General features: G+C 37.3%; 1 protein-coding gene across 1 annotated transcript in view; it reads left to right on the top strand.

Annotated features, from left to right (window-relative positions):
• UNC5C (unc-5 netrin receptor C) overlaps positions 1–18,039 on the top strand; it is a 438,193-nt gene that overhangs the window by 353,299 nt on the left and 66,855 nt on the right. Inside the window, exon 7 of the mRNA XM_036765340.1 lies at positions 1,957–2,121. Coding sequence (XP_036621235.1) covers positions 1,957–2,121 — 165 coding nt within the window. The remainder of the gene's footprint in view (positions 1–1,956; positions 2,122–18,039) is intronic.

The following is an 18,039-nucleotide window of genomic DNA, read 5'->3' as shown; positions in this document are numbered from 1 at the left end:
ACTTGTGCAATAGCACAGGGAGAAGATGGAAGCTCTTATACAGAGAACAGACAGTAGACCAGTTCAAAATGGTCTTGGGGAGGAATAATATTCCTATTCTGTAAGACCAGAAAGGAGGAAGGACTTGTAACAGGAGGGACATGGGTTGGCTCTATTTCTGGGAGGTGGCTAGAGGGGTCAAGGGTACCTAATTCCTTGTAAACAGCAATTTAAGAAAAGCAAAAACTTAAAGCATGGGTCTGTGACTATTTTAAAGTAGTTAATGGAGTTTACCCAATAATATAACTACAGCCACCCACAGTCGGAACTTCATAAATGTTTGCTGAATTTAACCAAGTTGACATAGACTTAAACACAAAGTAGAAAAAATGACATTTAAGTACTAGACCTTGCTATCTGGCACTTGCTAGAAGACTCAAGGGGGTCACTGGACAGGAATGACATTTCCAATCTGTTATGGGAAGCAAGATGTTAGAGACCCACAAGCATTAGTTCTGTAGTATAAGAACTTGGGTTCAAATTCCAGCTCTCCCATTTAAGATCACAGAATGGTAGATTTAGTTGGAAGAGACATTAGAGATTGTCCAGTCCAACACCCTCATTATATGGATAAGGAAACTGAGATCCAGAGGCTAAAAGATCATATAGGTAAAAAGTAACACAGCCAACATTTAAACCCCAGTACTCTTGCTTCACATTTGGGCTCTTTCCATTGGACCAATTGACCTTGGCTAATTCACTTTGCTTCTGGGGGACCTAAGTTCACTCATTTATCAAATGATAGAATTGGGCTACTTGATCTCAGAGATCCTTTCCAGCTCTAAGCCCCATACTTTAAGCTCTTTTCCCTGAACCTTCTCAGTCCAGTTTGGCTACAGATACACAAATGTATGATCACATGCATACTTGAATTTCCTCAAGCTGCTTTTGCTAGTACTTTGGAAATCCTAAAGATGTTGGAAAGCAGTGAAGTCGTAGGATGGAAGAGCACTGGATCAAAGTCAAAAGGCTTTGGTTCAAATCCCAGTTCTTAGAAGGTCACCTTACAACTTTCATTTCAACAAGTGGTTATTAATACGCCAATCACTGTACTATAGACTGGAAAGCCAAAGACAAACAAAATAAAACAAAGCAAAACTATTCCTGCCCTCAAGGAGCTTCTATTCTTCTAGGGGCAGGGTTGACAGGTATTGGGAGGTGGATGGGGAGCAGGTAAGCATATAAACTCAAAATTTACACAAAGTAAATAAAAAAAGTAATTTGGAGTTGCTTGGGAAAATAAAATCTTGGCTCTGCCACTACTTTATCTAAGCCTCCGTTTTTTTGTTTTCAAGATAAGGAGTTTAGACTCTTAAGATCGCTTCCATCTCTAGAACCTGTTGGCATTGTTACATCTGGCCTTCAAAATAAGCATGTTCCTATGGTGGCTATGTTGTTAGATGTATTTCTATGCTATAAGAAACAAAAAATCTCATGCACAACTTTTTGTTTGCACATCTGTGACACATACAGGAAACATTGAAAGCAAAACCCTGAAGTAATATATTATTTTGGGTATTTTTATACATATAGTATCTTGAAAATCTCAATATCTGGATTTATTTTCATTGAAGTTGCTGACAGGCCTGTCACAACACAGAAAAAATGTGATTCCAAAGGATCGAACCTGAAAAATCAATGTGACTTCAGTTCTTATGACAAAATGATGATTTCCCCAATACAAGGCTCATTGGAAGGGTTGCATGTAAACTGGCCAATCAGGTACAGAGGATGTTAGAGGCTTTATAGTAGGGAAAAGGAGAATGAAAAGAAAGGTCCTTGGGAAACATCACCAAAACATATCTCCCTTCCTGTTTACAGAAAAGACATAGACGCCCCCCAAATTCAAGATACTTCTACATTTCCTTGAGTGATGCTATTTTTACATTTGTTTTTGTGCTTGTGTGGGTGTGCTAGTGGATGGTCGGTGGACAGCATGGAGCAAATGGTCGACCTGTGGAACCGAGTGTACGCATTGGCGCAGGAGAGAGTGCTCAGCACCAGCCCCCAAGAATGGAGGCAAGGACTGCGAAGGACTCGTTTTGCAATCCAAGAACTGCACAGATGGGCTATGTATGCAGAGTGAGTAGAAGGAGGAAGTGGAGAGGAGGGAGGGAGGACTGAGGTTTTAATATTTGGAGTGCTGTGAAGCAAATAACAGAACTTGAGAATTCTTTGAACCAAAAATGGGGGGGGTGGAGGGCAGGAAATCAGTAGCATAATAACATCCTGTCTCATGTACACATCAGAAAACACCTTTCTGCCCCGAATTAAAATGTATCCTCACTGTGGCAGATAACAAAGGGATAACCCTTAGAAGGCCTATTACTGAGTGAGGATCCACTTGGTCATGTCACAATGATACATCTGATTTTTTCTGACTATAGAGTAATATGTGAGTCAAAACCAGCTCTAAAAGGATGTCATGTACTGCAAAGATCAATCAGTTATATAAGATAGGGAGATAGGAATGGGGACTAGACCTGGGATTTGATTGATAGAGGGAATTCCTCCCATGGAAACTCTTTGTACCAGAGAAGATCAGCATCTTCTCTGAAATCTAGAGTCTCGGAGAGTTGCCTAGACCACTGAGAAGGTGAGTGACGTCCCCAGGACAGAGCCAATATCAAAGGTATGCCCTGAACCAAGCTTTTCCTAGGTACGAGGCCTGCTTTCTGTCTACTATGCCAATCTCTCTCTTTTATAGATTTATTTTTAATGCATTTTTGCATCTAATAATAATGAGGATATATATATATATGTATATACAAAAAAAGGAAAAATATAGGAAACATTTAAATAGAAAAACCCAATAGATATATGTGGTGAGGTTGGAGTGATGTTCAAGGAGAAAAAAGAATATTTGTGTGTGTGTTTGTGCATGTGTATACTATTTCTCACATGTATATTGTATGTTTACATATATATGTATATTGTATATATGCATGTATATGTCTGTATAAATTGGAATTTACATATAAACATGGAACTTTGATCAAGTAAATTGAGTAAAGTGACATTTTAATGACACTTTGAGATTGTTGAAATCATGTGTTGAAAATCTTCGTTGGTAACTAAGGTGGGGCTCCAGGTGGGGCCAATGAAGGGAGGTCTGATTATATCTTCACTTCCAAGTAGGCCCAAAACTGCTAGCTACTAGGTGCTAAGCCCATGTGGGTGTGGAGCCCACAGAGTACTAAGGGGAGTCGCTAAGACCAGAGCCAATAGTCAGAGCTTAAGTTCTGGTCGCTCAGATGATGTTCAATGCGGGCTAAATGGTGCGTAAAAAGAGAAGACAGGGATATTTGCTTAGGGCTCTCACTCTTGAAGGTGTGTTGATGTGGAGACTCTGGGCAGCTGTAGTTAAGAGCCCTCCAGCTTGTAAACCCGGACATTTGGACTTTGTTAAACCCTGGTAACTATGCATTGGGATTTGAATCAGACAAGGTCTGTCTATTGATGTTTGTAATTTGTTTTTATTTGCTCTGAAGTTCAGGGTGCTGGCTCTTTCCCCTAAACTAAGTGAATGATATTTGTACACTGGATTAAAGTAAGATTGTTAACCACTTAACATTGCTTTCCTTAGTAAAGCAGATCAAAACAACCTATGTTGGCAGCTTTCTGTGTGCTGGTTGTTGGTGGGTCTTCCACCCCCTCAGCAGCCTCTAGCAGACTGTTTCAACAAAATCTTAACTTGAGTTAGACGAAGAAAATTATACTGCGTCATAATTTTTCTTCACAAAAAATGTAGGAAAGCATGATAGAGCTCTCTGCCATATAATGACTCGATGAGAGATTCTTTGGGCTCTTCACCCCTTTACCTTTACCCTCTCCCTATATAACTAGTGAGTTTGCTGCCATTTGCCATGGATCTGTGTGCTAAGAAATGAAATCTGAACTCAGGCCAATGCATATGACTCAATAGAAACAGCCTGATGTCTTCTCATCTCATGCACTGTCATCCAAAGAGTGAAATTTTTCATCACTACTTATTCATTTCCTAAGTCATAAAGTCTACAGAAACAATTTGCAGTTTTTCCCCCCACAGGCAGAAAACCATCCAAAGGAAGTAGTATTTGGTTCTCTAGTATTTAAAGCAAAACTGATTTTATTTTCTACCATGCTTATGGAATTCTGCTTATATAGACACGTGCCCTTCAGATTCTTTTCACACAGGACCTTTAAAAAAGCAAATTCACTGTAAAAGAGATCCAGATAATTATATTTTGAACTCATGATAAAATCCCCACAGGGACTTTCTTTTTATGTTGATGGTATATTGCATTATTTGGGAATGCCACTGCAGAGTGTGTATCCTCAACATAATAAGTGGAAAATATTACTATGAACTTCACTCAAATGCATAACTAGAAATGATTCAATGAAAACACCATGGCTATAGTATTAACCTCCTAGCCAGAGGTAGAATGCACCTCCTTCAGGTGTGAGCTTTGATGTGAAGGTTGTAATGATATGTTTTATCATTGGTACATCTTATGATAACGTTTGTTTCACGGGAGTTTCACATCCCTTGTTGCCGAACAGAACGGCATGTATTATTGTGTAGTGGCATTATCTGCATCTGCTCTCTCTTTACCTGTTATTTCCCTTTTTGTGTTCTGAATAAAATTTAAATCTCAATCCTCTTCTTCAGATTTCAACCCTCCAGGTAGACCATATTTCATTATCTCTCCTCCCTACCTCACCCCCCCCCAAATTATAACAAACAAGTAACACATCACAGTCAAGAGAAGACTTGGCTTTGTTTCAGTTGACAAGATAAAATGATTCTAGTTTTTAGTTTTAGTGTATACTGACTTAAATATTGGGATCTTAATGTCTGTGACTTGGGAACTTAAAATCTAGATATGATCGCTTAAGGAATTCCTGAAAATTTTCCCCAATGGCTGAAAAACTGTCAAAAATATGAGACAAACATGTATTTTGAAATAAGGGGATTAAAACCAGGATTGGGGGAAAAGTTCTTGATCAAATCTAAGGCAGATTTGAACTAGCTTGGTATTTAAATTTAATTCTTCTGCTTAGATTATTTGCTTCAGAGGTTTTGATTCTCTAGCATAGCATTTTTTTGAGTCATCATTGGGTCATAGATTTAAACCCCAAAGGGACCTCAAGGGGACATCTAGTCCAATCTTTTTTTTTAATTTACAGAGGAGAAAACTGAGTTTCAATGACTTGCCAGAGGTGACACAAGTAGAAAGTATCAGAAGTTGGATTTGGAACCAGGTTCTCTGACTCTAGAGTGAGGCAGGGCTCTCCCCACTAAGAAAACCGAGACCATTTTGATTCCTTAGAATTAAAGTCTTTACATGAATAGAATCAATGAAGGTAGAAGAAAGGAAACTACAAAGTGGGTAAATATTTGTATCAAATTCCCGAAAGTCTGATATCCAAGATAGAGGGGGAATTGATGCCAACTGATAACCCCAATGATCCTTCTCTGATGGCAGAAGAAGTACAACCTCGAAATGGCTGTATAAACACGTGCTGCCAATTTCTAACAGTGAAAGACAATTTGCAAGTTTCTCCTCAAATTCTGCACCTTGACAAACAATAGGAAGAATCTCTCTTGGATTGACTATGGAAAGAGGGCATATTTATACATTGTTAGTAGAGCTGTGATTTGTTCCAAATATTCTGGAATACAATCGGGATACAATTTGTTCCAGATATTCTGGAATTACGCTGGGGTAAAAAAAGACAAAAGTATCTATACCCTTTGACCCAAGGATCCCATTATTGGACATATATCCCCAAGGAAATCAAATTCAGAAGCAAAGGTTCAACATATACCAAAGTATTCATATGAGCACTTTTCCTGGTAACTAAGAAATAAAAAATAAAGTAAGTGCTCATAGCATGGAGGTGGAGGTGGGGGAACTTTGGTAACTGAATGTGACTTTGTAATCAGAAGTAACATATACAAAGAATTTAGAGAAACCTGAGAAGATTTTATGAACTCAGAGTGAATAAGTAAAATGATGTACCAATATACACAATGACTACAACAAGGTAAATTACAAAGGTCCTAGAAATGTGGCCAAACTCTGAGTAACTGCAAAATCACTCGTGGTCCTGATGTAAACAGATAATATAATATACCTCTCTCCACCCAGCTGAAAAGGAGTGGACTAGGAGGACAGAAGATTGCCTGCACTGTCAGATGCAATCACTGTTTCAGATCCTTTTGCTTTATTGTTCTCCATTCCAAGAGTGAATCTAATCTGGAGGGGTAGAAGTATTTTTATTTTAAGATTACTGAAATAATGATAAAAATGAATCAAATGTGTTTTTAAATTAAAGACAGAGATTTGAATAGTCAGTGAATTTTCTCTTTAGTCAATATTAGTTGACTAAGATTAATTTGCTAAAAACATTTACAGCATTTATTAAAACACACTGTGCTGTATTAATCCCTGGGCAGGAGTAAGATAGGGAATACAAAGATAGTTTCAATTCCAATTCCATGATGCTTTAGGATTTACAAGTCACCTAAGTCATAACAGACCAACGAGGTGAGTGATACAAATATCATTGTGCCCATTTAAATATGAGTAACTGAGACAGAAAGGCTGACGATCTGCTCAAGGTCACGTGGTTAATAAACATTGAAACCTAGACTCAAATCCCAAACTTCTGACTCAAAGTCCACTAGTTCTAACCTACAGGAGTTTATAATCTAGTAGCAGGAGATAAAACATGGACACAGATAAATATACACAGTTCTTCAAATCAGGATTCTGATATGCATAAATTATAAAAATAAATCATAGCAACATTAGAGTTTTAGTGACAGTATTTCCCAGAATAATATCAGCCTACCAGATTTTCAGCATGTTCTCCAAAATTACACAAATAAAAATTACACTGATATAGTAATTATATAAAATGGAGCATATTTGCTGGGGGGGTGGGGATAGTCCAGAGCTCAGGGGCGAAATAAGTAGATCACATAAGCCTTCAGTGTAACATTATATTTAAAAGGCCAATGCAATAAAATCTATGAATAGCAACATAATATTCAAGCTATAAGAATTAATCCTACTAAAACTGAGATAGTATTGGTAAAATACTTTGCAAACTTAAAGCGCTATGTACATGCTAGCTATTACGACTTTTATTAAAATTGGATTTGCTCAATCCTTTATCAAAGACAGGTCCGTTAGAGGCTCTGAGTGAATGCTAAACCATTCTTAACTCACTCCCACCTTAAATTCCCTCCCAAATAACATATGCTGTTCTTTTCCTGTAGAATCTTAAAGTAGGAGGGAAACAAAAATGTATTTTCTTAACATAAAATTTTTTAATAGTTTATCCATCATCTACTTCATTACTCTGATGGATATGTTATCTTATTGATGAGGACATTCCCTCCCACAATGAATATAGCAACCTGCTCTTGCTTTCTCATCTTTTATAATTCTTTTCCAGGTCCTTCCATTAATGTCCCTACCCCTCCACCCTCACCCCTCAACCCCAAACCCCACCCCATCCCACCCATGGAAGATCTACTTAATTCACAAGAGTCTTTTCTCCATGTTTTTCAGCATTCCTTAGGCATCAGAGCCAAATTCGGGATATACTTCCTTTTTTTCCCTATTCCACCTCTTTTAAATGTCAAAATTAGATGCATTTTTCTTAAATATCTAAATGATATTATTATGAGACATGTGTCAGTTCCATATTATCCCATGTAGCAATCAGCAACCCACCTTTTCCAAAAGATACATTTTATTCTTTTTTTGATATGCAAATCTCAGCATCTTGATCCATTAGAAACTGTGATCTTCCATTATTCCAGATATGCAGGGTAACCAGGAAAATATTGATATTCGAATTATGAGCATAGCTTAGGCAATCTCATGATCTGGAGGGAATGCATCTTGTGTTAGGACCCTGAATAAGACATCTTCCACATATGTACCTCCTCCCCAATTCCTTTTCAGACTTCTTGGCGTCTTCGTATAAGATATTAGGGAAATCCTATTCCTTCCGCATCTAAAAGTGACTTTCAACTACTTTGAAATAAATAGCATTTTCAAGAGATAAAGACACCAGTGCGTTTGGCGCGCCATACCACAGTGACATTCCATCCATTTGGTCAAGATGGTTCTTGGCTTTGTTCCATGCGTGACAGTCTGGCTGAATCTAAGTACATTAGCCCAGAGAGTGAGCTACTCCCAGTTAATGTCTATATGTGGACACTAAATCAACTATTTTGAAGCCAATGTGAGACTCTAGATTAGTGATTTGCAGTTTGCATATAATCTTTCAGAATGATCAGATTTTTAAAATGTCCAAAAAGTTAAACAGCAATATTGTAGTGTAGTTATTTGAGTTTTATAGACCTGGTATCAGTGCTAAAACAGTTTTGAAAGTCCTACTTTCCCTTTCAGGTCACTTTTAATGTATAAATTTAGGTCATATCCAAGTGTATATTCAGTTATATATTTAGTTCTGCTCTGAATAAAAATCCAATGGACTGAAAGAAGAGTACATGTACTGGGAAAATCTGCCACAAAGCCTTCAAAATTGCTTTATGCACATCTAGAAACTGGTGTTATTTAATTAGAATGAATATTAAGGAATAATTAGAGACCAGTCAAGGTACCTAATGTCCTGGAAAGAAATCAGGCTTTTTTATTCCTTTGCTTTTTAAAGAACATTGTTATTTTTAAAGAAAGTAGACATTAAAAATAATCTAGTCTCCATATATGCTAATGTTCCCAGGGATGACTGAGCATCAGAGTGTGAATGTCACCCTCAGGAGCTCTAAATTCTAATCTTATATCTGCCCCTAACTAGCAATATGCTCTTAGACAAAGCATTCCATTCATTTCCTATAAGATTTGGGAGTTGAAGTAGAGGGTCATTGAATGCCAAAACCTGGAAGTATTTAAAAGGACATTTAGTCCCACTGATCTGTTCTAGAACATCGTTGTTCTATGAAGTTCTCCAGTGATGAGAAACCTACTACCTCCTACTGGAGTAGAATAGTTTTCAATCTTTTTCTATCAGCGATCATCGTCATAATGTAATCTCAGTAATATTGAAGAAGAGTTTCTGGGTTTTGCCGATACATATTTAAAGGGATAACAAATAAAGTTTATCTACTCCAAAATGTTAAAAGGTAAACTAACGCCTACCATCCTAGTGCTGTATGATCAGAAAAACATAGGCTGGTGGGACAGCAAGAGCAGAGAATGTTGGTTGGAGAATCTGAATGGTGCACTAGTACCCTCCAAATGATAAAAGCCAGGAAGGAAGACCTCCAGTATGTTGCCTAGATCTTCTGCGTGGGATTTAAAACTCAAATTGCAAAGGTTCAGAAGCTGTGGAAAAGGTAGAATTCGAACTAGTAAAATGAGTCCTCAGAAAGACAACATGTGTATGCGAGTGTCTGCATTGGGGCAGCTAGGTGGTACAGTGGATAGAGTGCAGGCCTGGAGTCAGGGAGACTCATCCTCATGAGTTCAAATCTGTCTACTAGCTGTAGTGAACCTGGGCAAGTCACTTAGCCCTAATTGCCTGTTTCCTCATCTGTAAAATGAACTGGAGAAGAAAATGGCAAACCACTCCAGTGTCTTTGCCAAGAAAACCCAAATGGGGTTACAAAGAATCAGACGCAACTGAACAACAAAGTATCTGTGTTACCTTGGTGGAATCTTCCATTATGCTTTCAATTTTTATTCAAATTTAAGAGAAATTTGTGTGATATAAACTATTCGAGAACTATAATTCTGACCAGATCCAAGTTGATTTGCTTGGAATTGCAGAACACTGGGGTTAAGCTTATGCTAAAGGAGAAATCTGGCAAATTGGAGTTTTTCAATATCGATCTTACAGAATTATGTCTGTATTAGTGAACTTCGGGCTTTGAGATATTTGAACAAATTTTGCAAAGTTTGACCTTACCATGAATTTTAAAAAGTAGACACAGCTCTTTAGTTTCTAATTTTGTTTCTTTCTTTTTTTTTTTTTTGCAAGGCATTTGGGGCTAAGTGACTTACCCAACGTCACGCAGCTCTGGGTTTGTTTGTTTTCTTTAAGGGGGAGTGGCAATTTTGATCAACATGCATATCATGGCATGTTTACTCTGTGTGTAACTACTACAGCATCACATTTCACTTATATATTTACATATACATCCAATATACACTTATATTTTATACATAATCCTTACTTGATTTGTTAGTATGGAGTCATGATAATCTATGGCAGACATTTAATGAAGGACTAAACAGAATTATTGGTTTACCATGGCTAAAGAATTAACCTTTGAAAGGAGATTTGCTACTTTGAATCCCTACTGAAAGCAGGGTGCTTGGCACATAGTAGGAGATTTATAAATGCTTGTTGACTAAACCTGCTAATGATATAGCTTCTTTGTCCTCAGGTAGGCTGGTCCACAGAAACAGGAATTAGGGTATCATTAAGAATATACTCAGTCTTCTAACACAGTAGAACCTGCCAGAGTCCACATCTCCCCAGGATAGCCTTTGAAAATTCAGGACTACTCCAAGGCCACAATGCAGCACCGGGAAACATTTTTAAGTTCTTCTCAAGAAAACAGTTCTTAAACCAATGAAGTCTGAATATAGGTTGAAGTATAATTTTCTACTTTTTTAATTTTTTCTTAATTTTTTTGAAATATAACTAATATGGAAGCATTTTGCAGGATTTCAGATGTATAGTCGATATCATATTTCTTGCATTTTCAATAGGTGGAGGCGGGACTAGAAGGAGGAGGAGAATTTGAAACTTGAAAAAAATTAACAAATGTTAAAAATAAGTAAATCATAATTTTTTTAAAAAAAGTTAAAAAAGATAATAGCTCTTCTTAAAAAAATAGTATCAGCATTATACAGAAAGTATGTTATCTACATTCCAGAATCAACCATAGACTATTTTCTGGGAGGAAGGGGTTCATCCAATAATTACATCTGTAATGTATTATTGGGTAAATACATATTCTGTACATGAACCATCTTGTGAACACACCAACCTATATTTTCTGATGTGACAAAAACATTTTGACTTTTTTTCTGTAAAACTTTTTTTTTGCTTTTGAAATTGGAGATACCACAAAGAAATTACATCTGGGTCACCAGCTGAGTATGTATGGAACCCCCTGAGCAGATTAATATGTGACCATATTTGCTCACTGGGAATTTACTGTATCAGTGAAATTGAAAGTCTTATCCTAGATTCCCAAAATCTGCCGGGCACTGGGAATATGAAGACAAAAATGGAATAGCTGCTTCCTTCCGGGAGCATACATAACACAATGGGCATACAACATACTCACTTCTAGAATCTATTAGGTGACATTGAAATGATAATAACTAGCATTTCTGTAGTGCTTTAAGGTTACAAAGCATTTTACACATGCTGTCTCGTATGATAGATATACAGATATACATGGAGCAAATCCATGTGATTTCTTGTATTTAATTAAACAAAATTACAATGTGATTTTAGGATGAAAACACCAGGATTTAAGGGGTGATACTATCAATTGAGGGAAATCAGGAAAGGCCTCTTGAAGGAGGTGATATTTGAGCTCAGAAGTCCAATAGGCAGAGGTGAGAAAGGAAAAGTATTGGAGGCTTTGGGGCCAATTCAAAACCATGTAGTCTGAAGATGGATTTTATTTTTTTTAATGAGGAACAGTCTGTCTGGAGCACAGAGTGCATGAATGGAAACAATGTGTAATTTTCATGGAAAAAATAGTCCAGTGCTAAATTATAAAGGGCTTTAAATGTCAAACAAAGAAATTTAGCCCTGTGCTAGTTAACTTTTTTATCAGTGACTTGGATAACAATCTAGAAGCCATGCTTATCAAATTTGCAGATGATTCAATGCTAGGGAGGAGAGCTAACACCCTGGATGACAGAATCAGAATCCAAAGAGACCTCCACAGGCTAGAACTGTGGGCCAAATCAAATAGGCTGAAATTGAATAGGGATAAATGTCAAGTCATACATTGGAGCATTAGGCTTTCTCTGTTTGGCTCCAGAAGGTAGATACAGGATCAATGGTTAGAAGGTGCAAAGGGGCAAATTTATACTTTACCTCGGGAAAAACTTCCATGGGGAAGTAGAATGGGCTGCCTCAAGAGGCAGGAGTCACACTGTCACCACTGATCTCCAAGCACTGGCTAGTCTAGATGAAAATGAATGTTAGCTATTTTGTGAAGGGGATTTGTGGGCAGGAAGCAGGGGGTGGGAATTTGGGGGACTAGAGTCTGAGATCCTTTTTGCCTGAAATGCTAAGATTGCAAGTCCTTCATAAAATGTAAAAATGCCTGAAGGGAATATACTGGATATATTCTCTATGGAGGCTACACCAATAACCCCAGACGAGCAGATGTGGATGGGTCACATTCTGTATTGATGGAGCAAGTGCCCAAGTTGAAGTGATCATAGATCTATAAAGTACTAAAACATTTGCAAACTACTTGCAATGTACAAAGTTAAACTTTAGGGTTGTGAGTTCTTCTACTAATGAAAAGATCAAAGAAACAAAACCTGAAATCAGAGATTCCTTTTAGCTAAAGACAGAATCTCAACATATTGTTAGATTGTGGCACACTTGTTGCATAGCGAGTTTTGTTTTTACCCTGTGGATTTGAGTCCAATTCTGTGTAGCCTCTGCATTTTCCCTGTTTATTTCAATGCAAAGGGTACTCTTGTAATGTCAGGGAAGTAATAAATACCTTTTGGCCCCTTTGTGGAATCAAAAGGATGCTTTTCACTGTCTCTATGATGCCCAGGATTTCTCAACTGTTCGCTGGAGGCCTTCATGCTAAATAAGATCTGCAGTGATCCAAAATTTCCACCATAGGTGAACTAGGTTCATTTGCCATCTGGGAGGGGCGGGGCAGTGATTCTCATCTGTGGCCTTGAGAGGTATCTTTGGGTTTCATTTATCTCTTTTTTCACATCCTCCTACTCCCACCATCTGGCCAAGGAAATAGATGGCTGGCAGGAGTTTATTAAATGTGTGTTCAATCTTGCCATCAACCTAGCAGGAATGCATATTGAAACCAAGCCTTAGGAACTTAGGTGTGTGACCTGCAACAATTCTAATCTGATAGGGTTTTTTCAAGGGTTTGTGGGATTCAAGTGAATATTTTATTGTTTCCCTTAATGTGTGCAAAATGGCGCTTCCCAATGTGAACAAGTAGAAATCAAGCCAAGATGGTGGCTTTGTTCAACTTTAGAAGTATCTCAACCCATAAGGCATCTTGTTAGCAGTCTATTGCTATAGGAAATGGAGGAGATGAGTCTCAGCAAACTGAACTTCTGTCCCATGTTACTCACTTGTAAGCACAGGAAGGGTGTGCTTACATACTTTTATCAGAGGATCATTTGCTTCTCTTCAGATACAAAGATTCTTTTTAATTGCTATCATAAATTCCCCTCTTCCTTGGTGGGAACCAGTTCTGAGGTGAGCAGTGCTATTTCTTCAAGTATTTATGAGTCATGTCGTTTTGTGCCAAACACAATGTCATTGCCACAAATTAAGGACACCATGACCCTGGCCACAGGCTTTGCAGATAATTTATGGTAGAAATACAACTCAGATCAAACTTGTCCTTTGCTTTTCCGCCCTTTTAGAGGAAAAGAGACAACATCTAAATGTCTTTTTATATAGTCTTTTCTTTTAAGCTTAGAGTGCCTCTTACTTAGATCATGAAAGTCAGTGACAAGGGTTCAAGTGGGGAAAGTTTTAGATATAAATAATTTACTTTTGTTCATATAACAATTGAATGAAAATTTAAAGTTATAAGGCTACTCCTCTGATTTTCTGCCTTTTTCACTTTCATTCACCATTTCTTTTTAGTGGTTAGCATGGTGGAAAATAAAGAACATTGGTTCAACAGTCAGAGACCTGGATTCTAGTCCTACCACAAAGTAATCAGATGACCTCCTGGTGCCTTGGTTTCTTCATATAAAATATTTAGGGGGTTGGACTAAATGGTTTCTAAGGTCCCTTCCTCTTGGATTCTAAGAGCTAATGTGAATAAGAGTTAGCTTTTCAACAAGGCTAAGATGTCCCAAAAGTTACAAATTAGTTTTTTTTTAATTCCATAGAATGGAAGTACATCATATACTTGAAGTAAACCTGAGGGATTCTTGGCTTCTAACTCCATTTTGTTGATGAGAAAATTGAGACTCAGAGAGTTTGTGTTACCTTTCCAAGATCTCACAATGGGATTTGAATCCATCTTCTAGACTCTAAAGTTCATTGTCCTTCTCACTTCAAATCTAGGGCTTATGCCAATGAAAATGAATAAATAAATAAAATGGCCATTTTTATCATTGAGAGAAGCACACACATACACAACTTCTGGCTTTGGCTCTAGAATGCTAAATAATATCATCCCATTTATTAGACATTATTTTCAAATAATGGATTGGCCAAAATCCCTATTGCCTGAGCTATTAATAGTCACAAAATAATTATTTTGCACCATATTCCTTTTAATCTTACCAGAGATGTTATTTTTTCATTATTTCTGCTACTAATCTCAGCAGGTTCCTCTCATTAGCTGAAGGAAATGTTCTTTCTTGTTGTATAAAAGCTGAATCAGATGGAAACACATAAAAACTAACTTTAAAATGTGATCCTATCTGTCCCATCATTTTAGAAATGGAAAAATAATCCTTTCCTCAAGTCCCCTACTTTCTAATTGATGCTTTGATACAGTAATTGAAGATGTTTCTCTATTTTGAAGGCGAATGAACATATTTAAAAAGTTTCTTGGAAATAGTTGATCAGTGTTGTTTCCACAGCAATAGTAAAAGAGAGCGTTGTACCACTATTGAGTTCATTTAAAATTGGCCTGACATTTGGGTTATTTCTGGAAAACATTATGCTTGGCCAGGATCAGGTAATAGCACAAGCTTCTTTTTCACTTTCACAGTGTACTTGGCGTTTCAGATACCAAGGCCACAGCAGATAAGTGCAACCAGGTGTCATGCTGCACAACTATACTCGCTGCTCCCAGGACCTGGGCTATGGCTGAGGGATCCCTTTAGCTCAGGAGTTATGTGTTGCAACAGTCTCATCTGATGAGCAGGCTCATTTGATGAATGTTTCCTCTAAAGTCTAGTACCAATATGGTGAATGCCATATTAGGGCCAGTGGGGATAGATTGTTAGACTGCTTACAGAAAAGGAAACTGGTCCTGGTGTAAATGGAGCAGATCAAAGCTCCTGCACTAATCGGACTGGAATCAGCCTCAGTGGCTCTTGTACTTCCAGCCTGGGCAAGATGGCAAGACTCAGTCTCCAAAACAAAACAAAATATAGACAAGTCTATGGGATTAAAGCTGCAAGAATTCCTCCCACTTCTCTATAATGACTATCATATAGGACCCTGGGGTTAGCACAAATTAGAGGAAGACATGAACTTAAAACCACAGCTCTAAATTTCCATGTCTCTTGTTCCTTGATTTACCCATCAAGAATAGGAATTCTGTTGGTAACAAAAAGATGTGAAAACTCAAGTGCTACCTTCTAGGAGGCTTCTCTTCATAATCACAACTCCCATTTGTATAGCACTTTAGCATTTGCAAAGCACTTGCTTCACATCCTTCCTGCAAAATTGTATTTTCCATTTTACAGATAGGGAGTTAAGTTACTTGACCAAGGTCGTACAACCAGTTTAGTGTCAGAGCCAAGATATGAAACTAAGTCATTCTGACCCTGAAGTCCAGTGTTCATTCGACCAGTCCATGCTTCTTCTCAATGTTCATTTTCCTTTTGGCTTCTTTTTGTGCTGTTATGTAACACACAGCCACCTTCTCTGCTGTAAACACACACCAAGACTTTCAGAGAGAAAATAAAATTCCCCAATTCCATCTCTTCTTCAGGGGGCAGAAAAGGGCTTCCAGTTTGTGATTTCATCAGTGTAGGTAATTTCTGCTACAGAAACTACCTCTTCCAGTATAGATTGGCATCTGTTCTTACAAATTCCAGTTTCGGAGAGTTGTCTTGGGCACAAAGAGTCATTTGCTTAGAACCACAGAGCCAGAATGTATCAAAGATAAGATCTGAACTGAAAGGTAAGTTGTGAACTTCCCAAGTCCAAGGATAGCTCTCCAATCCATGAGGCCACACTGTCTCTCAATCCCATGTCATTGGGATGATTATGCATTTCTCAGCTTGTTACCCCAGTTCCTGAAAGCAGATCCTTTGAAATCCCTCTCCCTAAACCTGATCTTGAACACAGCAGTGCTACCTATTAAGTCATCCTGTGTCTAAAAAAAAACTTGTTTTGACTTCCGATCTTAGCAATCACTTACCTCTTCCTGATGTCTGTGTCCTGGCTTTTCTTTTATTGAATTCACAGAATACAAATAGAAAAAAGTTATTATTAGACACAGGTTGTTTAAAAATGTACAACAGTCCTAATATATGGAGTCATACAAGTGAAATAAGGAATATAATATTTATAAAAATGAGTATGAGGCTGCAATCATTCTCTAAAATAAAGCATTAAATATTCATTCGGGTAAAAACTTGCCTGTGCCATAGCAAACCCTTACTTCATTAAGTAAGAACCGCATGTTTCTCCAGCATTTACTTCCCAACCTGGTAAATTTCTTCTAAGTGTTAAATGTTTCTCAAACTATAGTTGAGATACCTTTGTCACATCTTAGGGTTTGCTTGGTACCCAAACTTTACGATGCTTTCATTTTAGGCCAATTAATTTTGATTCTCACAGTTTTCTCTTTACTTGTAATCCTGTATATAGCAAGGGAGACTGAAGCCATGTGTTTCTGATTCATTTTTACTTGACATTCAAATGTTGCATTAGAGGAGATGCTTGGTATCTAAAATCATCTTTCTTTGGAAGTCACAGTCTGTTGCTTATGAGTGGAACAAAAAAACAAGTTTTAACTTTCAGAATTCTGGGTTCCAAATTGGAAAAATATATTTTCTTCCCCTGACTTTAAAAAAACAAAACAAAACAAAACCTAGTTGGCTTTGGAGTGTTTCAAAAGAAAAGCATTAAGGTTAATTATTTATTCGAAAAATTAAACTAGGTTATAATTCTATCCAGATTACACTATGTTTAAAATAAATAATCTTACACCCCTAGGCCCTTATTGATTTTGTAATGATTTAAAATAAAAGGCATCCAGTTTCCATTTCATTGACAAACTGCTCACTCCCTGGGCAATACCTATTGGATTCCTATTACACGAAGTGGAGGATAAACAAGAAGGAAATCCAAAAAGTGGATTTCTTTTCCTTAGGCTCAACACAGCAAATGGGTATTTAACCTTTGACCAATGACGACAGGTCTTCTTTAGCTCTATTAGACCAACAGCAAGCTGCTATAATTAAATAAAAAAACTGTTTAGAGCTTTACTGAATATGTCTTGGGAATTAAAGCATATGGCAGGGATAGGGAAAAAGATTTTCCATATGCTAATGACCCTTGATGTCTGAAATAAATTAGATCCATTAGAGTTTATGCTCAATAAAAGAAAGACTTTAAGCACTCCAAAGTTAGTGACTCGAGACCAGTTTTGCCTCTGAAATTCAATCTGCCTACTTATTAATTCTTAGTAAGACTCTGGAGCAGACAGGAGATGCAAAATCATAATTCTGTGCTGAATCAGAACTGTAAAGTACCATGAGTTTCTTTTCCTCTTCTTTTAATTAAACCATTTTTCATGCTTCCCATTTTGTTCCCCTCATTAATTTGATTTTGTTCCCATTTTTGTACAATTCTTTTTCTTTTCAAGGTTTCATTTATCCTATTTCAACTGAACAGAGAACCCAGAATGAATATGGATTTTCTTGTAAGTGTCATGTTTTGTTTTTACGTTGCTGGCTTAATCATTCATTGTCATTCATCAGTCTGCGTTTACCTTTCCTACATCACTTATGTGTACTGGAGGTAGGCACCTAATATTTTCCAATGCAGCAAATAAGTTAGTGCCTCCTTGCTGAATCA

This window comes from Trichosurus vulpecula, chromosome 6 (assembly GCF_011100635.1).
Source record: "Trichosurus vulpecula isolate mTriVul1 chromosome 6, mTriVul1.pri, whole genome shotgun sequence".
Taxonomy (NCBI): Eukaryota; Metazoa; Chordata; class Mammalia; order Diprotodontia; family Phalangeridae; genus Trichosurus; species Trichosurus vulpecula.
The sequence above is the reverse complement of the archived record's forward strand: the minus strand, read 5'-3'. Positions and strand labels throughout refer to the sequence as shown.